This window comes from Aulostomus chinensis, chromosome 2, assembly GCF_037954235.1.
Source record: "Aulostomus chinensis isolate RoL2024-O1b breed Wild chromosome 2, RoL_Achi_v1.0, whole genome shotgun sequence".
NCBI classification, from domain to species: Eukaryota; Metazoa; Chordata; class Actinopteri; order Syngnathiformes; family Aulostomidae; genus Aulostomus; species Aulostomus chinensis.
Genome location: NC_141321.1, coordinates 28,946,361 through 28,970,587, shown reverse-complemented (window position 1 = coordinate 28,970,587; position 24,227 = coordinate 28,946,361). Strand labels below are relative to the sequence as shown.

Sequence of the window (24,227 nt, the reverse complement as noted above, 5' to 3'; positions counted from 1 at the left end):
CACTTCACTTCTGGCTCTTTTTGCCTCTCAAGTGAGCATCTGTGACCTTGGCTGACATCACACGGGGTTAAACTGTGGACTTGGAGATGTGGCCACAGCCACTGAGTTGTAAGGTAGTTTTTGGATCAGAGCTTTAGCACAGCCATCTGGGCTTCTGTGGGGCTAAGAAAGAGGTTATCCCTCTCTTACTCCCCACAGCTGACCCTGGATCAGAAGCGACAGCAGAGAATTTAGTGAGGAGGATTCTCACTGGGATAGGTGGTGCAGGGCAGGGATGTTTGTGGAGTGAGGAAACTATTGAGGAGAGTTGATCTCTGTTAGTGCTTCAGTCGTAATCCCTGTGTTTTGAGCGAGCTGAGCTCCATATTTGGCTTTTGTCTCATTGTTGCCTTTAGTGGCAAACACGCTAAGCCTGTGTCACCTGACTTTTTAAAGAACTTCTCTAAACCTCCCCGTACTTTTCTCATACCGCTGACAACACGGTCAATGTCACAGCCACTAAAACAAAAGGCTTGTGTTTGGTGTAACGCAGTCCTTGTCGTGCTGATATTACAGTTATTGCTGCAAGTTCTGATATTGTCACTACAAACAAAACTCTTTATTAAGTACCTGTTGAACCACAAACAGCTTTTTTCAACACACAGAACAACTTTCAGTGAATAATTACCCACACCCACACAAACACATCTGCCCAGGTAAGTACATACGCAGTCTCAGACAAACACACACACACGCACAGGCACACACATACACAGTAGACTACATTCTCTAGCTTGCCATGTGCACTCTTTGCATCCTGTTTGGTGTGGTGCCTCAGGGCCTAACCTGGCTGCACTTCCAAACAAATTGCTGGCTGTTCACAGGCTTTTAAACGCTGAGGCCCTTTAATTACATTATTTACTTAATAGGGTGAAACAAAACTCATGTTCATGCAGCACGAGCACCAGGTGATGCAGAAGTTCAAACACCTGGTGGAAAGTGCTCCTTTGGCATAGTTGCACAGAATATGCACCAATGGACGCACATGCACGTCGCGTACAGGAGGCCTCGCTCCAGCTCGGATTGTAGACTTTTGATTTAGTTCTTGTTCCTTTAATCAGGAGAAAAATGAAAGCATCCGGTAAAGTTTCTGTAAACCCAGCCTGGCATTTTTAGGATAACTTCATCCTTCTGTAAATAGAATGAGTAACGATTATAGTTGTTGACCCAGTACAGATGCCCATATGGGAACGTGAACATCAACTGATCTCTCTGGCACTCCTTTGTTTGTCCATTCTAAAGTTAAATAGTAAAGAATAAGAAACAAACTAGAATTAGATTAAAAGTTTGCAATCCTCCTTTTTAAAAAAGACCATCTGCCTAGTAGCTTTTAGTTCTAAAATCTAGCTAAACCTTAGCTAGACTTAAGATTAGTTCAAAATAATACACCCTGAACTAAATGAAAATTCTAAATGACTTCTTTAGATTGGTTTTACTTAACACACAGTTCTGAAACCTGATACCTGTAGAGTACAAGCGTTTCAAGCAGCTATCACACAGTTTAGCTTTTCACAAAGGCTTCATAACTTACCACCACGTCCCCTGGAGCAGGAAGGATGACTTGTAACCAGGCAGTTGAAGTTACAATAGACTATAATTAGCTGGGCTGGTTTGACCCTGCCATTGTCACCTGAAGACAGGTGGGAATTGTACCCACATTGGATCGACCTCACCGTGTGACTGGGGTCAGGTGTCGTCCGATGGCTTGGCTGTATAGCTGTCAAGGCGAGCCTCATCCGTCACCTGAGTTATTGTGCCACTTAGATGCCCACAAGGCACTGACGCCTGGCCAGGAGGGAGGGGGCATGGTGCGTGTGCGTGTGTGTGCATGGGAGTAGGAGTAAATTATCACTTTACAATAACACTCCCAGAACAACAAGTTTTCACAGAAACTGCATACCTTTGTCATGAAAAACTACAAGCAAGTGCTCCCAGCGCCACACTTACCCTCTTCCTGATTCCATAACAGCAGATTTACAGTCTGCAAATGCCGAGCTGTGAAGAAGTGCAATCACTTGCAGGCTCGTAACCTCTTTACCCTCGCCATCAAGTCCTCTTATTGCTCCAGTTTCTCTCCAGGGCTTTATAAATAAACAGCGTCATCAGGAAAAATGTCAGTGTCTCTTTAAAACCAACTCTTAATTAGTTTTGCCCGTATATATCAAAATGTTTCACTCTGGTATTTCGCCACATGTGGCTTGTTTGGGATGATGATGGAGAGGGTTGGTGTGGAGCTGGGCGTCCATTGAGTGGTGTCCTTTGGGTGTTACTGTTGCAGGGTCTACTGTAAATGTTAGTTGTTGTCTTGTTTTTTTTCCCCACTTTTCCTTGAAGGCAGGTGTTTGAGCTCGACTGCAGTCTGGCACAGGTGCTAGTAGGCCAAAAGACATAGTCACCCTCATTCTGTCCCAGTCAGCCCAGAGCACATGAACTCTTTCTCTCTTAAATGCAGGTTCTCTCTCTCTCTCCTTTTCTTTCTTTCAACCATATACACACACTTATAGAGATCCAGACCCTTAGGGAGTGATCTGTCTCCACACTCCTTGTCGGAAGAGTAAACAGCCAGGAGCGCCCTATCTGTTTGTCCTTTTCTTACCTCTTTTTTTTAGTAGAAGCAGGTTGCATTTGAACAATAGTTGTCTGCTCGTAAATTTTGAGCCTATGTTGACATAAGTCCACATTCCATCCCATTGCCCGGGGAGGAGAGGGAGCATGCCGGGGTGTTCGGTAATTTGTTACGCTGTTAAGCACCTAATGGACGTCCACCTGGTTTTTGAGAGCAGTAGCTGTAGTTCAGAGGCTCACCTCCTTTGCACTTCCAGACTGCAATAGTGTTTTATTGCCTCCAATTATGAAGGCTATTTAGAGGCTACCTGGCTTTGTGTGTATTTCTCAGTTACATCTGGATCACCGTGCTCGAGATGGGGCAACCAGCCAGGCCACATCAAACGCTCAGGGTGTGAAGTTAGCAGGGGCTGTGCAGGTACAACCATCCCCCTGTGTTTCTGCCGTAGGCCTATATACATACAGTACATGAGCCCAATGAAAACTCAGGTCTCTGTGTTCCCAACTGGCTTCAGCTGCCAATAATGAGCCTTATTTGTTTCATGTGGTTTAATGAGCAGCCCAGACTGCATCTGGCAAGAGGGAGACCTCACAGAGTCTGAGGAAAGGGCTTCCCCACCCAAAAGTACCTCTGGCAGAATCATTGTTCCCAGCAGCAGCAGCAGCAGAGTCATGGTGGCACGTGGAGGGGAGTGTTGAAATCACCCGGCAGCACCCGCTTTGTCTACTAGCCCTCCTCGCTAATGCATTTTTGCGTGGTTTGCACAACCATTAATTAAAGGGGGAAAGAGTGCATCAGATGTTAGTTTTATTAGCCCAGGCTCCTTAGAGGGAATCAAAATGAAAGGAACATATGTCATGCATTTGACGAGGACGCCCCCACCCCGTCTCTGTTTCTCTCCCCACAATTGCCCACCTCACACACTCATAAAGTGTACAGTCAGCAGCTGTCTGCAGACACAATAGCATTTGATTGATCTGTGGAAACGGTTAAGACACGGCCCTGCCCACGCTTGCTGGCTGGCAGGATGGATAGATGGCTCACACTCACAACGTACCACTTCACATTTAATGCTGAATTTGGTAATGATTGCGCTTTAGGGCTGGTGGGCGGAGATCTGAGGCGCCGCTTTGGCTCCAACACTTGGAGTTCACAGGACTCTTGGATCCTGGGTGGTGTGGGTCGAGATCTGAGGCTTCACACCTCGCAGGTTGGGGTCTTTGTGTCTCACTGTTCAGACTTCAGTAACAACAGTTCAAGAATACATATGTAGATATATGCTACCTGTCTGTCTTTTCCTCACCTCTCATATAACTATGTGACATGCAAAGACATATGTGCTCAGTTCTTACACAATGTCGTGCACATACAGAATATACACAAATAATTTACGTCTCCCTCTCTCTCTCTCTTTCTCGCCTTAGGATGAGGTTGCATACCTTAGCTTCGGAGGCAGGCTGATTTATGAGACACATGCCTGTTTTTTCATGACTTGTTTGATTGCATTCTCAGCTATCGGGGCACTAAGGTTGCCAAGACCATAAAAGTTCACACCTGCACAGGATTGTTAGTGAGTCAGATGAAGCGCAGGTACAGCACGAGGAAGCAGGTGATCTGAGGTATTTCTCTTCCCTTGATCAACACAGACTCAAACTGATGTGGATGATTGATGTTGTGCATCATAGCACTTACAAAGCCAAACTTATGAGATGTCTTTGATCTCGTGGCTCGCTCCTTTTTATTAGCAAATAAAAAAAGAGGGCATTATTGTCACAACTGTGCAAAAGTTTAGGCTGTGATTTTAATAGTTAAATACAGAAAGCTAAAAAAGTGTTTGTTTTTTTATAAAGTTGTATATTTGTACTAGATGAACTATGTAACCTTCACCTTGTAAGGCAGTTGCAAGATCATGATGTCACAAGCTCAAAACAATCATGGCGGTTCCTGAGGAGGCGAGTGTAGATGCTGCTCTTGCATCAGTCACATCTTGCCAGAGAAGATGACAAGTCTTTGAGCTCAAGTCCAAGTCCAAGTCAAGTCTCAAGTCCTTGACCTCCAATCTCACATCAGGTCTCTTATGATGGTCTTGAGTGGCACTGGAGAACGCCGTCAGTTTACGGTCAGGTCTGAGTAAGCAGAGCCCACGTGGGTGATGATGTTTGCGCGTTCAAGAAGGAAATGAGATTCTGCTAAATGAGATTCCATGTCAGTTCTGAAGTGACAGTGTAGGAAACTGGAGGTTAAGTCACAAGCACAGGTCCCAGTGTCTGTATCTTGCACAGGAACGGCGCTGATGGCTTTTCTCCCTGGAAATTATGGTTTTTGCTCCTCTGCAAACTGTCCTCAGCTTGTATGTGAATTCACTGTTCTGGTTGCAGGGCCATCAGGAGCAATAGGGGTTCAGTGTCTTGCTCAAGGACACTTCATCATGTTCACCAGGGGAAGTGAGGTTCAAACCAGCGACTCTTTGGTTGCTAGACAGCCACTCTCCCTCCAAGCCATGCCGTCCCTCAAATGATATTACTAGACTGGAAACTGTTTTCTTTACATTTCACCATTCGTAACGGTGATGTAAGTTGTCCTGATATTGATTTTATTGACTGTGTGAGATTCAAAATTAGGAGAATTGAACAAATATTCCAATCTATAAAAACTATGAATCTATTCTTCTACCGAGGTCGGTAAGACTACAAGATATACTGTTTAATTTGTGCACGTTAACAGTTCCAATCACCTTGGTGATATTATGTGCTTTATAGCATCTCCAAAAAGCTTTCCATCGGTGCAGCGACTCCACCCTGGTTCTGAGCTGATGCTCAGAGTGAAGCAGCCCCAGCTGTCTCATCCCAGGAGGTTACAAATGACCTCCTGTAGCAATAATGCAATAAGCGTTGTCTCTTATCTGTGTTCCGTGGATTCTTTTTCACTTGGCCTGACAAAATTGTGCATTTATCAGTGTAATTGCATGAGTCGGAAGTACTGATGTTGTCTATTAGGTGGATTTCCATCCTGTTAAGAGCAGAGGGCCTTTTAATGTATGGCCCTGTTGAGTGTGTTGCTACAGAATTACACAGCAGCCAGAGATGGAGCGCTGATGACTGCAGCATGGCGGTGACCGCAGTGATGGTGCCGTATCGCCGCATTCTAAAACTAAACACCATGCAAAATTGTGATATTTAGTTTAATCACTTCATGCACTTGTCCCTCTTTAGCTAGCGCTCTCCCTCTCTGTCCCTTTTATTTCTTTAACCAAGTGATAGAGCTCAGACTTGGAGCGCGAAGGTGGGATGGGGGGGGCAAAAATCAATGGGGAGCGCATTACAGTAAAACGTATTGATTAGGAGACCTACGAGTAGCTATGGTCGCAGAGATGGTGGAATGATGCAATGCTTAAAGGAATTTATCCTTTGACTTTTACATTAACCTTTTATTGACTGCTTTGCCTGTCCATAATTAACACTCACTTTAGCTAAAGTGGTTAGTTTGAGCGCAAAGGGGGCTCCGGCCCTTATTGCGAGGAACGTCGTGGAGCTCCTGCCCTAGCCGCAGTTCACATGCACTGAGCTACTTGGCGGGAACTGCCTCTGTGGAATAGAGGCAATAGAATCCTAGATACCTTTCACATTAGCATACCATTTGAGCCGGAGCCTGCCAGGCTATAAGGTTTCAGGGCAAATTGAAATGAGTGATTGTATTGCCAATCTCTCTTGACTGAGCGCCAGATGGGATAGTTAGGCCCATATCTGTCTGGGGTTAATCCACTGGAACAGACTGGACTCACAAACACATTCTCTCCCTTCTCGCCACCCCCCACGTACACCTCTTTGTCTTTGACCTTAGCTTTAAGGTGGGCTGCTCTGCTATGGGAAAGTCTTTTGGTGAACCTTGTTTGTACGGCACTGTGGCTTACATAGAATTTTCTAGCAAGAGCCCTGGAGAGCTTAAGGCACCTCGCTTGATATTGACTTTTTGTTTGGTTCCATTTTAGTAGTCAAGGGCGCTACGCTATGAACAGAAGTACATTGTGTAAAAGTGTGTGCTGAATTACATACTCTACATTATCTTTGATAGTCTTCCAGTCTTGATATCTTCTATATCTCTGGTAAACCAGGAGCCTTCAATTTGCAAGCTAATGTTGCAAGATCCCTTGTCAGATAAATTCAGCAGCTCACTTGAAGGTGGCTGGTCAGGTTTTTATGTTACGTAGCCTCTCATTAGGAGTTGGGGCAGCAGAATAAAGGCAAATGTTTTCTGTCATAGCCCTGCAACATGGAATATGTTATCGAGCCAAATCAAAGGCACGGTTTCCCTCGGCCTGTTGGTGTCCTCAAGCTGATGTCAGCAGAGCAGCACAGTATATGCATGAGTGTGTGCTGTCTGGGTCAGTTTTCTCTCTCTCTCTCTTGCACACTCTGTGGATATGTATGCCAGCCATGTCCTCCTCCTCCTCCCTCTCCTCCTCTGAAGTGGCGCTTCCTTTAATTCACACCCTAAATAAATGATGAGAACATTTAAACACACGGCTCGTTGCAAAGCCCCAAGGTCACCTAATCGTATTATTTATGAAGTGATGTGCTACATAATGGTACTTAGCGCATGTTAACAGATGCTATTATCAGGCCCTGATCCAGAGCGCAGAAGATATATTAGAACAGTGGATGTTAATGCTGCTCCTCAGCACCGTAATGCAGCAGCCCTTTAAAGGGCTAACCGCACCAAAATGCAGCACTTAGGCCATGAGCCAGTTGAACATTAAGTGGCTCCGGTTAAAATATATAACCACAAATTGTGGCAGCCCCTGGCTGTTCACTGACAACTTTAACATCCCTTCATCTCATCCATAACCGACCCCCACATCCCTCCCTTGGTCCGTCCCCCCTCCCCTAGTCAGTAGCCACAAGGTGGTGGTGGCTCTGTGGGTGTGTGAAGGCTTGTTTGAGGCTTTTAGGGTGTGGATGGAATATGACAAGAGAGACCTTAGCAGAATAACCGAGGTGGAATTATAACTGGCCTTGTGGCTTGAGAAGAAAAACATTTAGCTTCACACACACACACACACACACACACACACACACACACACACACACACACACACACACACACACACACACACACACACACCACATACAAATGGCATCCTCCACCTCTCCCTCTTGCACCTCCAGGTCAGAGGTCATTCTCGTCTGCCAAGAAGCCGAGGGAGGCAGATTTACAATGACAGCAGAGAGTAACCACCGTAAATATTTACACTCGTCTGACACAAAATGTCGCGAAGGTCTGTAAAGGGTTCACAACGCTGTTGAATTTATACTTATCTATGGATTATGAATCATACAGAAATCATGTTGTGATAAATTCTGGATTTCTCAGATTCCTCGTGACAGACTGATGCTGTTCTTAAGGCATCATGCTTTGTGTGTGTGTCTGTGTGTTACTGTGTCTGTGTGTGAATGTAGCATTAATCATATATCATATCATAGTTTCTCTTCCCCCTTGACACTCCAGAGGTGATTTATTGCGTTAGAAACGCTTTCCTGACTCATCACTCTCTCCCCTCCATCACTCACTCAGTTATTTCAGTTCATTAAGAACAGCAAAGCGATGAGAAACAAGATTTTAATGACGATGTAGAGGCGGGGAAAAGAAAAACAACAACACAAAATCAAAGAGGAATCGCCGTCTGTCACGCTTACCTGTTTTTCCTTAAACGGTGTCATGTTTGCCCCCAGATGACACAGACACACTTCTGCCCTGAGGCTCTAATTGGGTCCGGTATTATTGGGAGTCATAAAAAGGAGAGGAAACACACAGGCCGACTGTTTCCTCCTTAAACACACAATACACACCCACTGTGGGTTTAGAGACAAGTTAACACACACACAGACGAAACCCCCTAGAGTTTTCTGGGAATTTTAATCCTGCATCAGTCAGTATAAAATGACCTGAAAGACAGATGTTAAAGTAAAGGAACGGTGTTTTAGAAATATTTCTATACATTTCTTCAGTTCTACCACAATAATATTCTAAACATCTCACCTTCTCTTCAACCACACGTCATTAGCCGGAGCAGCGTCCACCAGTTGGTTTTAACGAGAGGGAGTTGATGGGTGCGTTTGTTTCCTGTGTCCTGTCGCCTCAGGTGCCACTCGAGTCTGGCCCAGACGTTACCCCCCGAGGAGGCCCCTGTGGACCGGCCCTTCTGGGGTGTGGATGACCCCAGCATGCCGCTGCCCTTTGATCTGGCTGACATCATCAACAGAGTGGAGTCGCTGCTTTGGAGGTGGGTGATGTGAGATGTTGAGCAGGATGTTTGGAAGGGAACACATTGTATATGTGCAGGTGTGTTCGCAGGTTTGTTTAGTTTCCTTCCACTGTGTGAGTATTAAATGGTCATTTACTAAGAACACTTAATCCCCTCCGTCGACTTCTATTAATTTCATACATCAGCATGCACACAGGTTTGTGTCATCTCTATCTTACATGAATTTACACAAAGGTATGAACAGAATTATTTACAGGAGACATTTTTGTTTGATACAAATCTCCATAAAAATCTTACCATTATTGTTTAAATATTCTCCTCTTAAAATGTGAATAATAACACAAGACAGATAATTGTTATAACACTGGGAATTATATTGTAACATCAGTCAAAATAATCACAAATATTTTCCCCCAGTGGTTCAACGGACAGACATTATTCTCTACACCTTCTCCTCTCTAGGTAGCCAACTAGATATAGAACTATAATCAGAGAGAGGATGATCAATCATTTAACTTTTCAAAATAAAATGTTATGCTGTGGTTCATTACCATTGTTCAGCTTCGGAGGGTTCATCAAAGTCTGCTTAGAATGCTCGGAAAACTTTGTCAAACGGCAGTGTGTTGATGGTAATTCCGTTGTTCTATGAGTTGACCTCATCCTACAGTGGTTCTTGTCATTTGAGCCTGTGTTACAATTAGCCTCTACCCTGAGCTCCCTCGAGTCTGAATGAAGACCTCCTGCTGGGAGCAACATTTCTGCAAACCATTGTAATCTTGTTTTACTAAATACAAATGAATTATGCATCATCGCTTCTGACAAAGAAGGCGGGAAGGGGAGACGGATGCATGGACACGGCAGGAAACCGCCGTTCAAGTTCAGTTTCAGAACTCCGAGCGGTGTTTGTCAAATCTTGAGTAATCAACTGTAACTCAAACACCTGCAACACCTGTAGCACCAACTCATCATAAAAGGTCATTGTGTTACAAAGGTGAATCTGATTGTTTAGCTACAGGTTTCGTTGTCAGTCAAAACAGTTTCTTCACAAACTCTGAGATTATTTGTGGCTTGCAGAAACGCACAATGCCATCATTTAACTATCAAAGTAAGAACTTTCAAAGTTGCGTTTTTGGTCACCGTCCATGTTGTCTTGTATCTCCTTGACAGGATGTGAGAGATGGATAGATGGAGTGTGAAAGGAAAAACAAGAGGAAACAAACACCAGCGTTTCTGAATGCCCCCCCCCCCCACACACACAGACACACACACACACACACACACACTTCTCCTCCCAACATCAGCTGAGGGGACAGACCACAGAAGACAGCTCCATTATGATCCCACCAAGATTCATTTCCTTTTGATTAGGGCATCAACAACCCCCCATCCACCACCCCTCATCCACCCTCCGCCACCCGACCCAGCTGACCCCGGTATCTCAGCCACCTTAGCTCAGATTAGGCTGGAAGGAAACCGGATCACCGCAATAGAACATGCCAGAGTAAGCGCTTCAGTAACATGCTAACAATGCCAGCTTAGCGCCAAGCTACTAGTGTCGCTACGGTCTGTACATGGAATCTGCATTTCAGTGATAACATACAGTACATTGTGTAGCTATTTATTATTTCAGTGTACTCTGTTCCTTACTCTCATGTAACCCAGACATGCTTTTATCAGTAGATCATTTTCCGCATTCACACTACAGCACACACATATGCTCTCAACTCGTCACAGTGTTATAAAACAGTATAGAACGGTTTAAAAAAAAAGAAAAAAAAGGAAAAAAAAGTTGTTCACAATATTGCATTCATCACTTGTGTATAGTGTTATCCCTTTTATTGTGTTCAGAGGTGAAAATGAGCCTGAGGAGACCAAAGAAGGAATATGATGAAAAAGTTATGAATGTCACCCAAAACGGAGAAAATGAAGAATGTGTTGTTCCGTGTTTCTGTGGTGTGTTTGTGCCACCGTGTGTGTTTGTACGCATACATTTAGTCACTTTAATATACGTGTCATCAGTCGTTTGTGTTTGTGCATGTGCATGTTCGCTCTCTCACTTGTCTACATGAAGATGTGTGTGAGTGTATGAATGCGACAGTGTGTGTGCCTGTGTGTGTGTGTGTGTGTGTGTGTGTGTTCGCGAGTGTGTGAGTGAGCCTGTAGGCAGCCTGCCAGTTGTTTGTTCTTGAAGATGTGCATGTGGAGAACCAGAGACGAGCAGCGGGGCCCCACTGCCTCTGCTCTGATGAAAAGCAGCACTGATGGAATGACCCAGGAACACACCCGCCGGTTCTCATAATTACAGCTGTTCAATCGCATTTAATTACTCTTAAAGTGTGTAGAGCACCACATTCCCCTGTAATGCTGCGGGCCATCCGAAAGAGCGGGAGAAAGATCCGGCGCTTCTGACAAAAATCCACTTTCAAGAAACCTAAAAAGGGTGGAAAAGGGGGCCGACGTCAAAGCAGTGTAGCAGCCCTCCTCGTTTGATTTCTTTTTCTATCTAGTTCATGATGAAGTAGAGATGCTGTTTACTATTAAAAATTCAGACTGCACTCCTTTTTTTTTTTTTTTTTACTTCTGAAGTTTTTTTTTTTCCAAGATGTTAATGGTTGCCAAACACTGTTCTTCTTGCTTCTTCTTTTGCTGCACCTCCGTTGTTTGTTGTTGTCAGAGAGATTTGTTTGTAGATCGGCAGTAGCGTTGACTTGTACGAATCACTCTGTGCTCCCTGCGCCACAGCTTGTCTGTCTCAAGCAATAGGAATGGCAGAAAATAAAATGCAGTGTTTTATCCAATGACCTGCGTCCCTCTGTACTTTGTGCGTTTGTGTCCATCACGCGTTTGATTCCTGCCAGAGAAGAAGTGCGACACGCTCGGCTCGGTGTACATGTTGTACTTTAAATGCTAATTGACTGTTTTTGGCCCTAATACTTCTTATTTACATGCAAGCCTGCGTGTGAATGTTGACGCTCCGACTGTTGTGGAGGCGTCTCCGAACCGCAGAACGCATCATCTGAATATTTCACTTGGCCGAGACGCTGCATCATCGGGGCGCAGCTGGAAAGGAAAATGACCTTGACTACCATTCACTGTACAATATGACGTCCACGTTAAATTGGTTTAATTCCTACTCTTAAATCCTCTTTCATTTCTTTCTCAAATAAATCCTCATGTCATGACACGCTTTGTGGTATTTATCCAAAGCTGATAGGTTTCGAAAAGTTAAAGTCAGAGTTGTTCCCTGTCTCTTGAACTTTCATCCAATTTGCCATCTTTTTTTCTTTTTTCTTTTTTTTCGATATGAGTTTGAAAAAAGGGGGGGGGGGGCGCCGCACGGCGGAATTTAAATCAATTTAAAAATCATGATGAATCTTAACTTGAGTGGAATCATAAAGCTCTTCCATGAAAAGTCCTGAAGCAGTGTTTTTAACAGAGTCTCGACTGTTAAAAACAGATGATCATTAACTTGTTTAAGTACTTTTTTGGTTGAAACTTTCGTTTTGTCAAAGGCTCAAACAGTCTCTCCATCACCCTTCCACCGTGTAGACTCTATATTTAATGACTTTTATTCCACTTCCACATTTAATCTCTCGTTGAGGGACAAGTTATTTCTTAAAGGAATCGTTGTCTACAGTTGACAGATGAACACTGAAGTGTTTGCACTTCGGGTTTTTAATGCACAAATTTTGAAAGCATAAAACAGGTCGATGGAAAACAACTTACCATTTCTATTAAGGTTTAAATTAAGAGGTGTCAGATTGCACAATTCAACAAAAATCATTTGGTTTTTCATTGAGGTTATAACAGATGAAAAGCAGATGTATGGACTAACATGACACCGGTGCTCTCAACAGCCTGTCACATACTCAGCAGGCTTTTCTGGACCTACAACTATGCAGTGTTACTGTGTAATTAATACCGTTTACTTCAAATCCTGTTACTTCCTACTTTTTGTGTTCCTCTAAAGTTCAAAGGAAGCAGCTCCAACAGCAGAGCAAACAACGCCTGCATCGCACTGATTGATTGACTGATTGTTGTCACGACCAGCGGTGAAATGATGCTGCATGTGTCTCTCCAAAATCCCCCCACCCCCATTCCTTCTCCTCACCCTGGATCGCCATCCCAGAGGTCGCCCATGTTAACTACTTCCTGTAGTGGCTGAGTGACTGAGTGATGGATGATTGTGGAGGCCTCTCCCCTCAGGGGCTGACTGGAAAAAAAGGGCCTCACTTGAAGAGACAATTACACAGCGCTGGCGAGAGCCACAGGTATGCATTGTTCTGACCGGGGTCAGCTGCCAGCTAACCAGCCCAGCCACCTTCAATTAGGCCAACAATAGGTGCAGGCAGAGATAAAATAACCAGGTGTGCGCCGGAGAAAGGTATCGCTTTGGGGTCACATCCCAGTCAAATGTTTCGCTGTGTGGCGATGAGGTCACGGTTGATTGCAGTGCAGCGCAATGAAATGAGAAAATGGATTTCCATCTAAATTTTGAAATGTTTTCATATCCAATTCATACATTATTATTGTCTCGATTCTTTTAGGTGAAATATGAACCTATGAAGGATAATTTCATTTCATCTTTAGATGAGAGGAGCCTCAAGAAGAGTGAGGTTCATATATATATATATATATATATATATATATATATATATATATATATATATATATATATATATATATGTATATCGCTGAGTTTTTGTATATATTACACATTCCACAGTATTCTATGCTCAAGAATGTATACAGACATGCATACAATTGTCTGTGAGAATGTTTGCACAAATGAATGGAAGTGTGTAATGTATCAAAGTGTGTGTCGGTGTTGGAGGCCCCGGGGCCAGAGAGCCAGCAGTAATTGTAGAAGCAGGCAGGAGATAGTATCGCAGCTCTGGGGCAGCTGTCAGCGCTGCGACGGGACGCACTCATTTGTCACCGCCACAGACAAACAGCAATCAGCACCGACAAAACACTGACTTGATGGACTACACATGAAGCGACGCCGGCCCTGATGTTCCGCAGCTCTTAATTACTCTAAAGGTCATAAAAAAGGCAAACGGCAGAGGTTTTACGTCAGTGCAAATACAAGGCAGCACGCACAGGAACAATTACACTAAAGGTCAAAGACACTGGGAGTCACAAAGACAGACAAAACATTTTTCTTTAAAATTCTCTCTTTCAATCGGACGTGAAGGTGCTGTTTAAAAAATAAAATGGCTTTTATAAAATAATATTTCTAAGCAATAATTTCACCTCCCCGCTTTGTTTCCTGTACAAAGTCATGATTCATTTTTCTGAGTGAAGGTTTTTTTTTGCCAGTCTAATAACGTGCTGTAATAATAGCGTGGATTTATGAAATTGATGCCCTTGAAGTAAACTTAAGATTGAGTTAAAATAAAGATAAAATAAAAATGAGGAGGGGGAAATTAAAGAAAAAAAAACCTCTATGAGCTCTACAACCAGTATGAAAATCCTAGGAACCAAATTCCTCATCATCACCTCATCTTTCCTTCATCATCACCGATGAGGTTTAGAACCTGGGGGTGGATGTCCAGGTCCCTCATCCCAGGACGGACTTGGATGCCTGAAATAAGGTCTGTGGTGAAATATCATAAGATATTCAAACATTTCTACGGCCAAAAATGCTTCGGTAAATCCTGCTCTTCTGAATTTGGAAGCGTTAACGTGTGTTAAAAATGTTACAGCAAGGCTACAGGCGTAGTCGATACACATCAGTGTGCTGGAAAAAGACGTGATGCTCGATGCGGTCAAGTCAAGCCAGATTTATATATAGAGCACATTTGATACAACGGGCGTAAACTAAACGTGCTTAAAAACGTTCCTAAAAACCCATTAATGACGTCAAAGTCATGCGTCCACGGAGGAGTTTGTTCTTACAATAGACACTGTTAGCTTTGTACGTCTTAGGATTGCGTTTGGCCCTCAAATAAATCATAAAAGTGTTCATTTGTGTAAAATATCTAGCAAAAAAATCAAATCAAATCCACGGCAAGAATCCCACCAGCTTTTTGGTGGAAGGAGCCTGAGACCATGCTAACTTTTGGGTTGGCTTCCAAAAATTTAGAAAAAAAAAAAAAGAGTCCCCCCCAGCACTCTGTTGAACATCTACGGCAGATTTCGGCCCAACGTCTTCACCAGTGCTCCCCCCACCATCATCCAGCCACTACATGAGAGAATGTCTTGTGGAAGAATAGTCTTCCCTCCTGTAGTTTCACAGACTGAGCCAAAGACAGACATTAGAAACACCTCTCAATATGACACCACCACCACCACCACCACCCTCTCAACAGTAAACGTGCAGTAGGATTATTACCCTTCCGACACCGCCAACGAAAAACCGACGCAGGAAAAGCCGATTCATGGCAGAGCTCATCAGAATTAGATCGTGTGATATTTCAGAGAGCGAGCAGAGGCCAGCGAGTGTGTATCTAAGATGCGATAATATCTCATCCCACCTGTCTGTTAGCCGGCTGATCACCACTGACACACTCGCTGCCCCCCAGTTCACTCAGTATTAGAAGACTGGAGCTGATGGGGAAGTCTTGATGCTGCTGTCAGCATCCTGGCAGGTTGAGCTGCTCTGATGAGCAGAGGGTATGGCATGATGTGTGTGTGTGCGTGTGTGTGCGCGCGTGTGTGTGTAAGTCTTGCGGGACTCAGGACTTGCAGATCAAACAGTAGTCTGATCAAATGTAGAACATGTTTGTGGGTCGTTGCTGTTACTCTGGTGACCAGCACGCCTGGTATCGTCTGTCCTGGTGGAAAACTCTTTATGTCTCCCTCTCTCATTTCCACTCTGACCCATTTCTCTCATTCATGCCCAATCCCCCTCTTTTGTCCACTCCAGTCCGGCGTCCAACCAGTCCAAAGAGGTCATTTTAAACTGGAATTTGCGTTTTTTTCTTATGTGTGAAACAAATAAAATAACAAATGAAGGGAAAATACCTAAGGAGACACCATCTCGCAGTGGGATTACACCAGACACAGCGCAAGTCAGCATGTGATGTCAAGACCCAGTCGTCCTTGCTGGATTGTGAGAGTGTCCCCTCCACTAAGACTTTACAGAGCTTAATCTGATTGGTCACTTCAAGCATCAATCCATATTCTCATTTGTAACATTGGCTTTCTTTCTTTCCACATCAGACAAAATTGTATAATTAAACTAAAACTGGTTCCAATATAGAAGGAAAAGCCTTCTCGTAGAGTCTCCACTGAGACTGGCAGCTTCAGCAGCTCGTGTGGCCTCTCGTGAAACTCATAAGAACTCCTGGGTTGTGCGCTCTGACTGTCTCCACGCTCCTCCCTCTCCATCTTCCCCCTCCTCCCTCGCTCTTCCCCCTCCTCCTTCGCTCTGCGTCGGCCCATCTGCGTGGACTCAAGCTAACTCACCGAAGCTAAAGCTATGCGAGCCCCTGGCTGGTGTGCTCGTCATCTTTAACTTAAGTAACTTCACTTCTGACTCCAGAAGGCAAACCCATTATCTGAGACTCACTCCAGGTTTCATTTGTGGAACTACAACAGTTTCTCGCTGATTCCGATCTACCTATACACATGTAAACTGATCCAAAGCGAGCTACCTCTGTGGCAGGTTTCTGAAGGGCCGTATTTTGCAGCACACGGACTGACTCTTAAAGCCAAAGTAGGCCAGCTAATCACTATTTCAAGATGTGAATGAAAAGATTAGGTGCTTTTACTTGCTTGGACTAAACACTTCACTTAGCATGGCTCAGTCCACTCGCCCCTCAGCGGTGAAGGCCTCATCCCTCTCCTCACTTTCCCAGTCTTTACATACACCGGTTTCTCCCGAGCGACACTGGAAGGATCTCTGCCGCTGTCTCACTCTCTTACCGTTGCGAGCCTAGTTAGCGCCCTGCCATTCATATCAGTGGGATTAAATGGATCATTTTCCAGCGTTAGCAGCTTCTCCGCCAAGTGGTCTTGATGTCAGGCCAAGCATAATTGAGTCATCTACATCTCATCTAAAATGGATGAAAAGACTTTTTGATATTGCCAGCCTCTCACCACCCTCCTCCCCTCCGTAGCCAGGCTGAGACTAGCATCACTCTCCTGTATAACAAGAGAGGAAGAAGTCAATCAGCTCTCATGAGCCGTCCCGACGTTTGGAATGACAACATGAGAGAGAGGGAAGAATGTGTTGGAATAAAGAGGATCAGTCCTTTGGGTCAAACAACCAAAGCCGTGTGTCTGACGGAAGATTGTGATCATTGTTAAAGGAAACCGCTGTTAACTGATGGTCTCTTGTTTTGAAGTCAGGCACTTTATGAGGTTTTTCCACCTCCCCAACCTCTTCCTTCCTGAAAACTTCTGTCTTGCCTACAAAGAGCATCACACTGCTTTGTTCTTCAGCGCTGACCATTAATATTTAAGCTGTTGACACAAACAATCAAAGCTGTAGTCTTTCTGGACTGGACAGTTTCTTTTACAAGGTTGAGAGGAAGGGTAACAAAGCATCTGTAAATACCGCAGGATGATGCATTTCACCTTGAGACAGCAAAGGACGACTATGTCACCTTGTCTTTCTTTAACTGCAGGAGTAATGAGGGAAATTTCAAGCGTTTAGATGGTTCTTTTTTTTTCTCGATTTATTTCATAAAAATAATCTTGGATAGATATTAATACCGGAAAAAAAAAAAAACTAAATAAGAAGTAAATAAGAAAGGAAAATATAGGCAAAGAGAAGTGAGGGGCTACAAATTGGAGCTAGAAGCACACTGGCCTTCACACGACTGTTAAAATCTTAATCAGTTCCACTGGATTAGCGGAGACATGCAACTTCATCTCTCTACTCCTACGCTGTTGTCATGTTTAATGCATCTCCGGCAGACAAATGAGATAAAGCTCTTAATATTAGTGCAGCGTTAAGATACTTTGACAGGTGTGGTGAAAAAGGATAAAACAGGAATGGTTGGAAAAATGTATCAAGGAGAGCAGGAAGGTGTGATGTATTCATCAGGAGAGACCCCAACCTTATCTGCTCCAACCTTGAGGATGAATTGTTGGTCCTCCTAAACACACACACACACACACACACACACACACACACACACACACACACACACACACACACACACATATACATATCCCTAACGTTGCTGCCCTTTGATTGACAGCTCTTCAAATGAGTATCTCGGTAGCACTGGGCTCTGGCCCTCCAAGTAAGTGGGCCGTCAAATTACATCCAGGGGACTGGCTGGCCCTCTCTCCCCTGGCAGAGATCTATTTATTTGTCTGTTTATTTGCTTGGTTTAAATATTTGGTGGGGGAAAAATATTGAATTTTTGTCCCCCGGTCAAAGTCCCCTCATATTTAGTTAATAAAGAGCAGAGGAGGTTGTTTGCCCAGAGAAGTGCAGAATAGGGGACTTTATTTAAGGGAGTCCTCAGAGAGAGCTGGTGACCTTCTTCTCATGGAGGAGAGCGCTGTGTACACTGTGCAGAGATTTGCTCTCCCTGCCTTCACCTCTCTTAATCTCCTGCTTCTGCCATTTTTCAGTCTTTGTATGTTGTGTTTCCTTCCTTCTCTATGTCCTCTTTATCTATCCTGCAGCATCTTTTTTAATCTCTTCTTATGGTTCCTTTTTGTCTCCTCTCTTTGAAACACCATACATCCCTCCCTCCCCCCTTCCGTCTTTCAGCAGAGCCTCGCTCTATTTGACTGGAGTCTCTCTCCTGATTCCCTGGGCCGCATCCAGGTTAAACTCTTAATTGCCTTGGCAGTGGGTGGTTTAAGGCACTGGCTCACTGCAGCTCAGCCAGTCCCTGTGCAGGGGGCTGCGGGGTTGAGGATGAGATGTTGCTGTGTTCCATTGTGGTTGCTGTGTGCTGGCAGACAGTGCTGGGAGATGATAAAGACTTATTCTTCAAGACAATGATGGATGATGGAGATGACCTCTGACAGAAGCTCTTCAGTGAGCCTTGGCTGCATGTTGGAGAGGAGACATTATCTATTTCATCACTACAGAAACATTAGAAACGGTTTATACCACACTATAATGTCGTTTTAGGCAGATATATGAAGCCATCCAAGTGTTGCTATGTGTGTTTGTGACAGGACCACTCACACTGGGTCTGCTCTTCCCCTCTTTCTCTTGTTCTCTCTCTCTTCCCAGATGGCTGCCGACTTAGAACCCACATCCGTACAATATAAATAACGCTGAATTAACCTGTTCTTTAGCACGATGGTCCCTACTCCCGTCTCCATCGCCGGACTGCACTTATATGTTCCGTGCCTGAGCTGGCCTGAGCGGTGCACACTGAACCCCTGCAGCATAGCCGTTTGTAAGAGCTAGCATAAGCTAACGTTACTGATCAGTGGGGTCTCAGGTCCTCTGTCGTGTGGCGTCAATGACTTGACTTCAAAACAGTGGTTTTGCTGGTTGGTATGAGGCAGATTATTTTGTTTACAGGGTCACACCAATGGAACTGATCCTTTTTTCTACTGAGCTGCCTGATGAGCTCATGTCCACATTCTGTGTCCATGCTTGTGCTCCTGCACTGGGCTAAAGGCCCCCTCTTCCATCCAAGCCTGACGCAGTATGGATACCCAGTGGCCCTAAGACCAACTAAGTGGGATGCAAAATCCAATTGGTAAATAATTCTTAACATGTAATATATCAAGTAAGTAAAATCATAATGTCTTTAAACATTCATTCCAAGGTATTTTTGGACATTAAAATGTCATTCAATGAAATCTCTGCACCGTTAATACACTTAATATAGTTCACAAACAGATGCTGCTCCTAACTGCGAGGACCGAGGCGAGGCTGATATGTTTCGGTTGACGTGGGTTTAATTTCAGCAGCACATAATACAAACACAAAGCTCTAAAGCATCTATTTGTGACACACTGGAGTGTGTGGATATGGATCAGTATGTGTTCATTAGTCAGTCTGAAGGCTACACGACCCGCCCCTCTTGTCACAAACAACTACAACACATACCTGCTTTGATTTGACATCCAAGGCAACAGCTTGACCGCACCCTGTTACACGCTGCTGCTCCTCTGTCACTAAAGTAAAGCCTCTAACACGCCTGCTCAGCTAATCAATAAGATCGGCGCTGTATTGCATCCGTATATAAATATGTTGACAGCTGTCAGGTCTTATAAGTCACCCGTGAAGTCATCTTTTTATCTGTGTAACAGCAAACCACAGATGCTACCTGGGAGCTTGACAGAGTGAGTAAACGAAGAGAAGCTACAATCGGACTGTGGTTCATCTCATAAGGCTATATTAGTCACTTAATTCCCCCGTCTCCCTGCTCCACTCCCACCATTGATTCCTGTTTAAAAGGCTATGGGTAGTCGATACAACCTCCTCATCACCATCTGTCTCTATTTACTAATAAATAAAATGGCGAGCATTGACTGCTCTGGCCAGGCCTGTAAAAGCATGCATGCTAATGAGCACTGGGCCTCGACTCTCCACAACTGTCTGTGTCTCAGTGGCTCTCACAAGGAACAGCACTCCAATCATGGTAATTGGCCACCGGTCCACTTGTTGTTTAACATCACTCATCAGACGAAATGCGGTTCATTTCAGCTGCATAGATTTTTCTCCTTGGCTGCCGCGCATGTTCATTCTGGGTTTTTTTTTAGTTTTTTTTCCCCCCTCTGCTAGTTGTGTGTAGGTCAGCTCTTAAGGTTGTGTCTAGTCATTTGTCAGATGTGGCCCATGAGGGCTGCCGCACCACACTCTGTCATCCTGATCAATTACAGATCATACAGATGGGCTCGTTTGGAATGGCCCCCATGACGCATTTGTTCTAAAAGGCCTTAAATCTTGCTCCCTCCTCCTTTCCCTTTTTGTTTTACAATATCTTCATAGAGCGATCTGTGGAGAGAGGAAAAAAAAAAGAAAGAATCCATAATCAGAATGAAGGATATTCCTCATGTTGAACTCGATACATGTCAACACGTGACTGCGCACAGTGACTCAAAACAAATGCACATGAAGAACAACGTTTATCATGGCTGCAGTTACGAGAGGAGGAATCAGAAGAACAAGAAGTCTTTCTACACTTTCACACTCACAGCCATGAAGTGTATTTGGTTTGACACTGATTTGCAGACTGGAAGGGTGGTGCTGATATGTGGAGGCTCTCATAGCTCAGCATAACACAGTACTGCTGTGTCAACTGTGACCCCTGCGACCCTGCAGGAGCCAGAGGATGGGCTGCGGGGTTGCTCTGCGACTCAGGTGAAATGAGGGGCCAAAGGTCAGCTGTCCAGTGTGTCAGGCTTGCTGATCAGGAAGTGTAGCCCCTCGCTTCAGGGAGTACACAGGGAGTGTCATGTTTTGGACACATACTCACACTTTGACATAAATCTTCCATGCTTACATGCAGTGAAGCTCCCTGCTAAGTCAGAGAACAGCAGGAAAAGTGGTGGGAGGGTGCCGGGATCAACCACTCCAAGTAACTGTTCTAGAGCTGATCACTGCTCTTGACTGCAGCTGATTGATGTTTGTAGCCTCAGATCATGTCTGTAATTACTGGAAGGATTAAGTACCTCGCAGTGTTGAATAATTCAATCGTTTAATTATCAATCATTTTATATTCAGGGCATCAAAAACCCGCTGTGATAAAAATGATTTTTATTTGATTGAGATAAAAAATGATTTATCCTCTACAAATGTGATCTGTTCAGTAAATTCAATTTCATTGTTTTGAAGAAGATGTTAAATGAGAACATTTGATTTCCATTTGCTGAGATTCCAACCATTATCAACAGATTATCAGGGTCGCAAAGAGCTGGAGTCGATCTGAGAGACAACCAGTCACACTCAAGCGTCTCCAGTTGACCTCGCTTGCATGTTTTTTTGCCCTGAGAGAGAAAATATTTGTCCATTCAAAAGGGTCGTATTCATCATCGATATATTCACAACATCATAATGACACGTGCAAGTAATTGTGGTACATTAAGAGAGTGTTGGTGTGTTTTGAATGTGTCATGAATTCCGATGTACAGTTCTATCATAGCTTTGTCTTCTTTCCTGCCATCGCTGTCAGTATTCCTGGATCCATCAGTGGGTTTACATGTAGAGCTGCAAACAAGCCCAGCCTGAGTCTGGATCAGCTCAAGGTTGCTTCCCTGTCACAGGGAAAGTGTTGGGTGTTTTTAAATTTAATAAAAATATATATTCAAATTTTAATGAGCTGGTACTATCAAATTGGAATTCAGCAAATTTTGAAGACAAAAAAACAACTCAGCGAACCCAAGTACGACCGAGAGAAAGTGTTTGAATACTTTTCCTCCCATCTGCGGCCGATCTCACACAGAGTCCAATGCAAAGGTTCATGTTTGTTTGTCCCAACCCTTGCTCCCTCTGTCTGTGGCTCACTCCCACTGTAGACACATCCAACCTCCTACCCCTGCTGCACCGAGGCCGTCCTTCCTTCCATCCTTAACCCAGAGTCTCAGGTTAGAGAGCTCACTGTTGTGCTGAGCCACCCCAGCATCCTGGTAGTGCTATGAAGGGAAAACAATAGCACTGCAGTGGACTTTTCCCTCCCATGTCTCATCTGAAGCAGGCTCTGCTGGCTGTCCGGATCAAACCGGCCCACAGTGTGATGCCGGGCCCTGTCTGCAAACAAGAGGAGGCCCGTGCATTAAAGACTCACCACGGGGGTACCAGTCTGAGAAGTTTGACTCTCCAACTACCCCGGAGAGGCTAGGATTACAAGTAGAGTTTGTCTGTGAACTTGAGTGTGTTTATGTCCAATTTACTCATCTGTGGCTGATGCAACAAATATTAGTAACTCAACTTAAGTTCAAGTCAAGGAGGCCCTCGCTTCATTACACCGGGTGCTGAGTGTTTCCTGGAAGATCTTCTAACACCGATGAAATCATACAACTCTTTCTGCCAGAATTGAAGAAGAAGAACCAGGCAAAAGATGACAAAAGAATTTCTGATGTTCCTTCTTAGAGAGTCAGATTTCATCAACAGAAGAGAAAGACGTCAAAGCACTTGCCAAACGATTTGATTTACAGTTTGAGAAAACACCACAGCACTGATTAAAGAGCATTCAAACTATTATTATTCGGATATAAACTTTTGTTTATTGAAAGTTCTGCCTCCTTTGGTCATCCTCAACTCTGGAAAAGAAAAAAAGAAGAAGACAGGCACTCATCTCTCTCTCTCTCTCTCTCTCTCTCTCTCTCTCTCTCTCTCTCTCCTGCCTCTCCCCCACCCTCACCACCACCTTCCTCCTCCACTCACTCTGTCCAGGGAGTCATTATTGCTTTGGTAAATATTTCATAGGCTTCAATACCCTTGCACAGAGCCACCTGCCAGCCGCCTCTCCTCTCACACACACAAACCATGGATAGACAGATCAAAAAATAAAAGAGAGCAAAGTGAAGGTGGAGGAGGTGGACTGCGAGGAGGAGAGTCTGCTTCCTCTGCCTGGTGTGCATTAACATTTTCAGAGAGTAGGGGGCTCTCTGCTCTCTATCCTGACTTTATAACAAACCATCCTAAAGACAGAAGGATTCCCTGGATGATGTCAAATCTGTGCCCAACAACGTTTTGTTTTCTGATGCCCTTTCTTTTCCTCTCGGCTCATAAAAGGTTCTGGTATAGTTTCTGACATAGTTGTGCTGGGAAAGGAGGAAGAGACAAAAGAACGAGCTCACGCAAGCTCAAGACAAGAGAGGAAGAGAGAGAGAATACTAAGCTTCTCCTTCTTTTGACCTTGAAGAGGCCTGTAAGCATCATTCGTTCTCCCTCCCTTTCCTGCCCCCTCCTTTTGCTTTCCCAACCTCACCTGTTTACCGGGTTAGAAAGGGGTCTTGCATCACCTGCAGTGTCCTCTCTTTCTTCTGTTCTCTCTCTCGCCCCGTGTTGATCTCCTCACTTCTTGACAAAGACTCAAAAGCGATCTGGAGATGAAATATTCAGCGTTGATATAAGCTCTTTAAGTTGTTTCAGAGTGGATAGCTTGTTGCCACAGAGCTTTGACTTCATAAATAAATGGTCAACAGTGGCCTTCGACTGCCTCGTCTCCTGTATATATAGGGCTGACTTGTTCGTGTGCCCGGGGCTAAGCCCTGCCAGTAAAGTTCCAGGTCTTAAATATGGATAAGCGATGAAATGCCTCTGGACACACTCCTGTGTAGTCAGTATAATGCTGAATAAAGCTCAGCTGTACACACTGCAAGAGAGCTCCAGTAGAAAGTGTAAAATCTTTATTCCATCTTAGGAAATGCATGGTCAGTTGATGAGGAATATTACGTTAGATGCGCTTTACAATCGCCTTTATTCTGTCCACAGCTTGCAGTCAAAGATTTAATGTCCAGTGCTTTGCTTCTGCCGTG

The 24,227-nt window shown here is 44.3% G+C and overlaps 1 protein-coding gene across 2 annotated transcripts in view; it reads left to right on the top strand.

Moving 5' to 3' along the window:
• fto (FTO alpha-ketoglutarate dependent dioxygenase) overlaps positions 1 to 11,658 on the top strand; it is a 123,092-nt gene extending 111,434 nt beyond the window's left edge. For both annotated transcript variants that reach the window (XM_086189056.1, XM_086189067.1), the window contains 2 exons: positions 8,745 to 8,885; positions 10,035 to 11,658. In XM_086189056.1, coding sequence (XP_086045182.1) covers positions 8,745 to 8,885; positions 10,035 to 10,041 — 148 coding nt within the window. In that variant the 3' untranslated portion in view covers positions 10,042 to 11,658. The remainder of the gene's footprint in view (positions 1 to 8,744; positions 8,886 to 10,034) is intronic.
• The last annotated feature ends 12,569 nt before the right edge of the window (positions 11,659 to 24,227 follow it).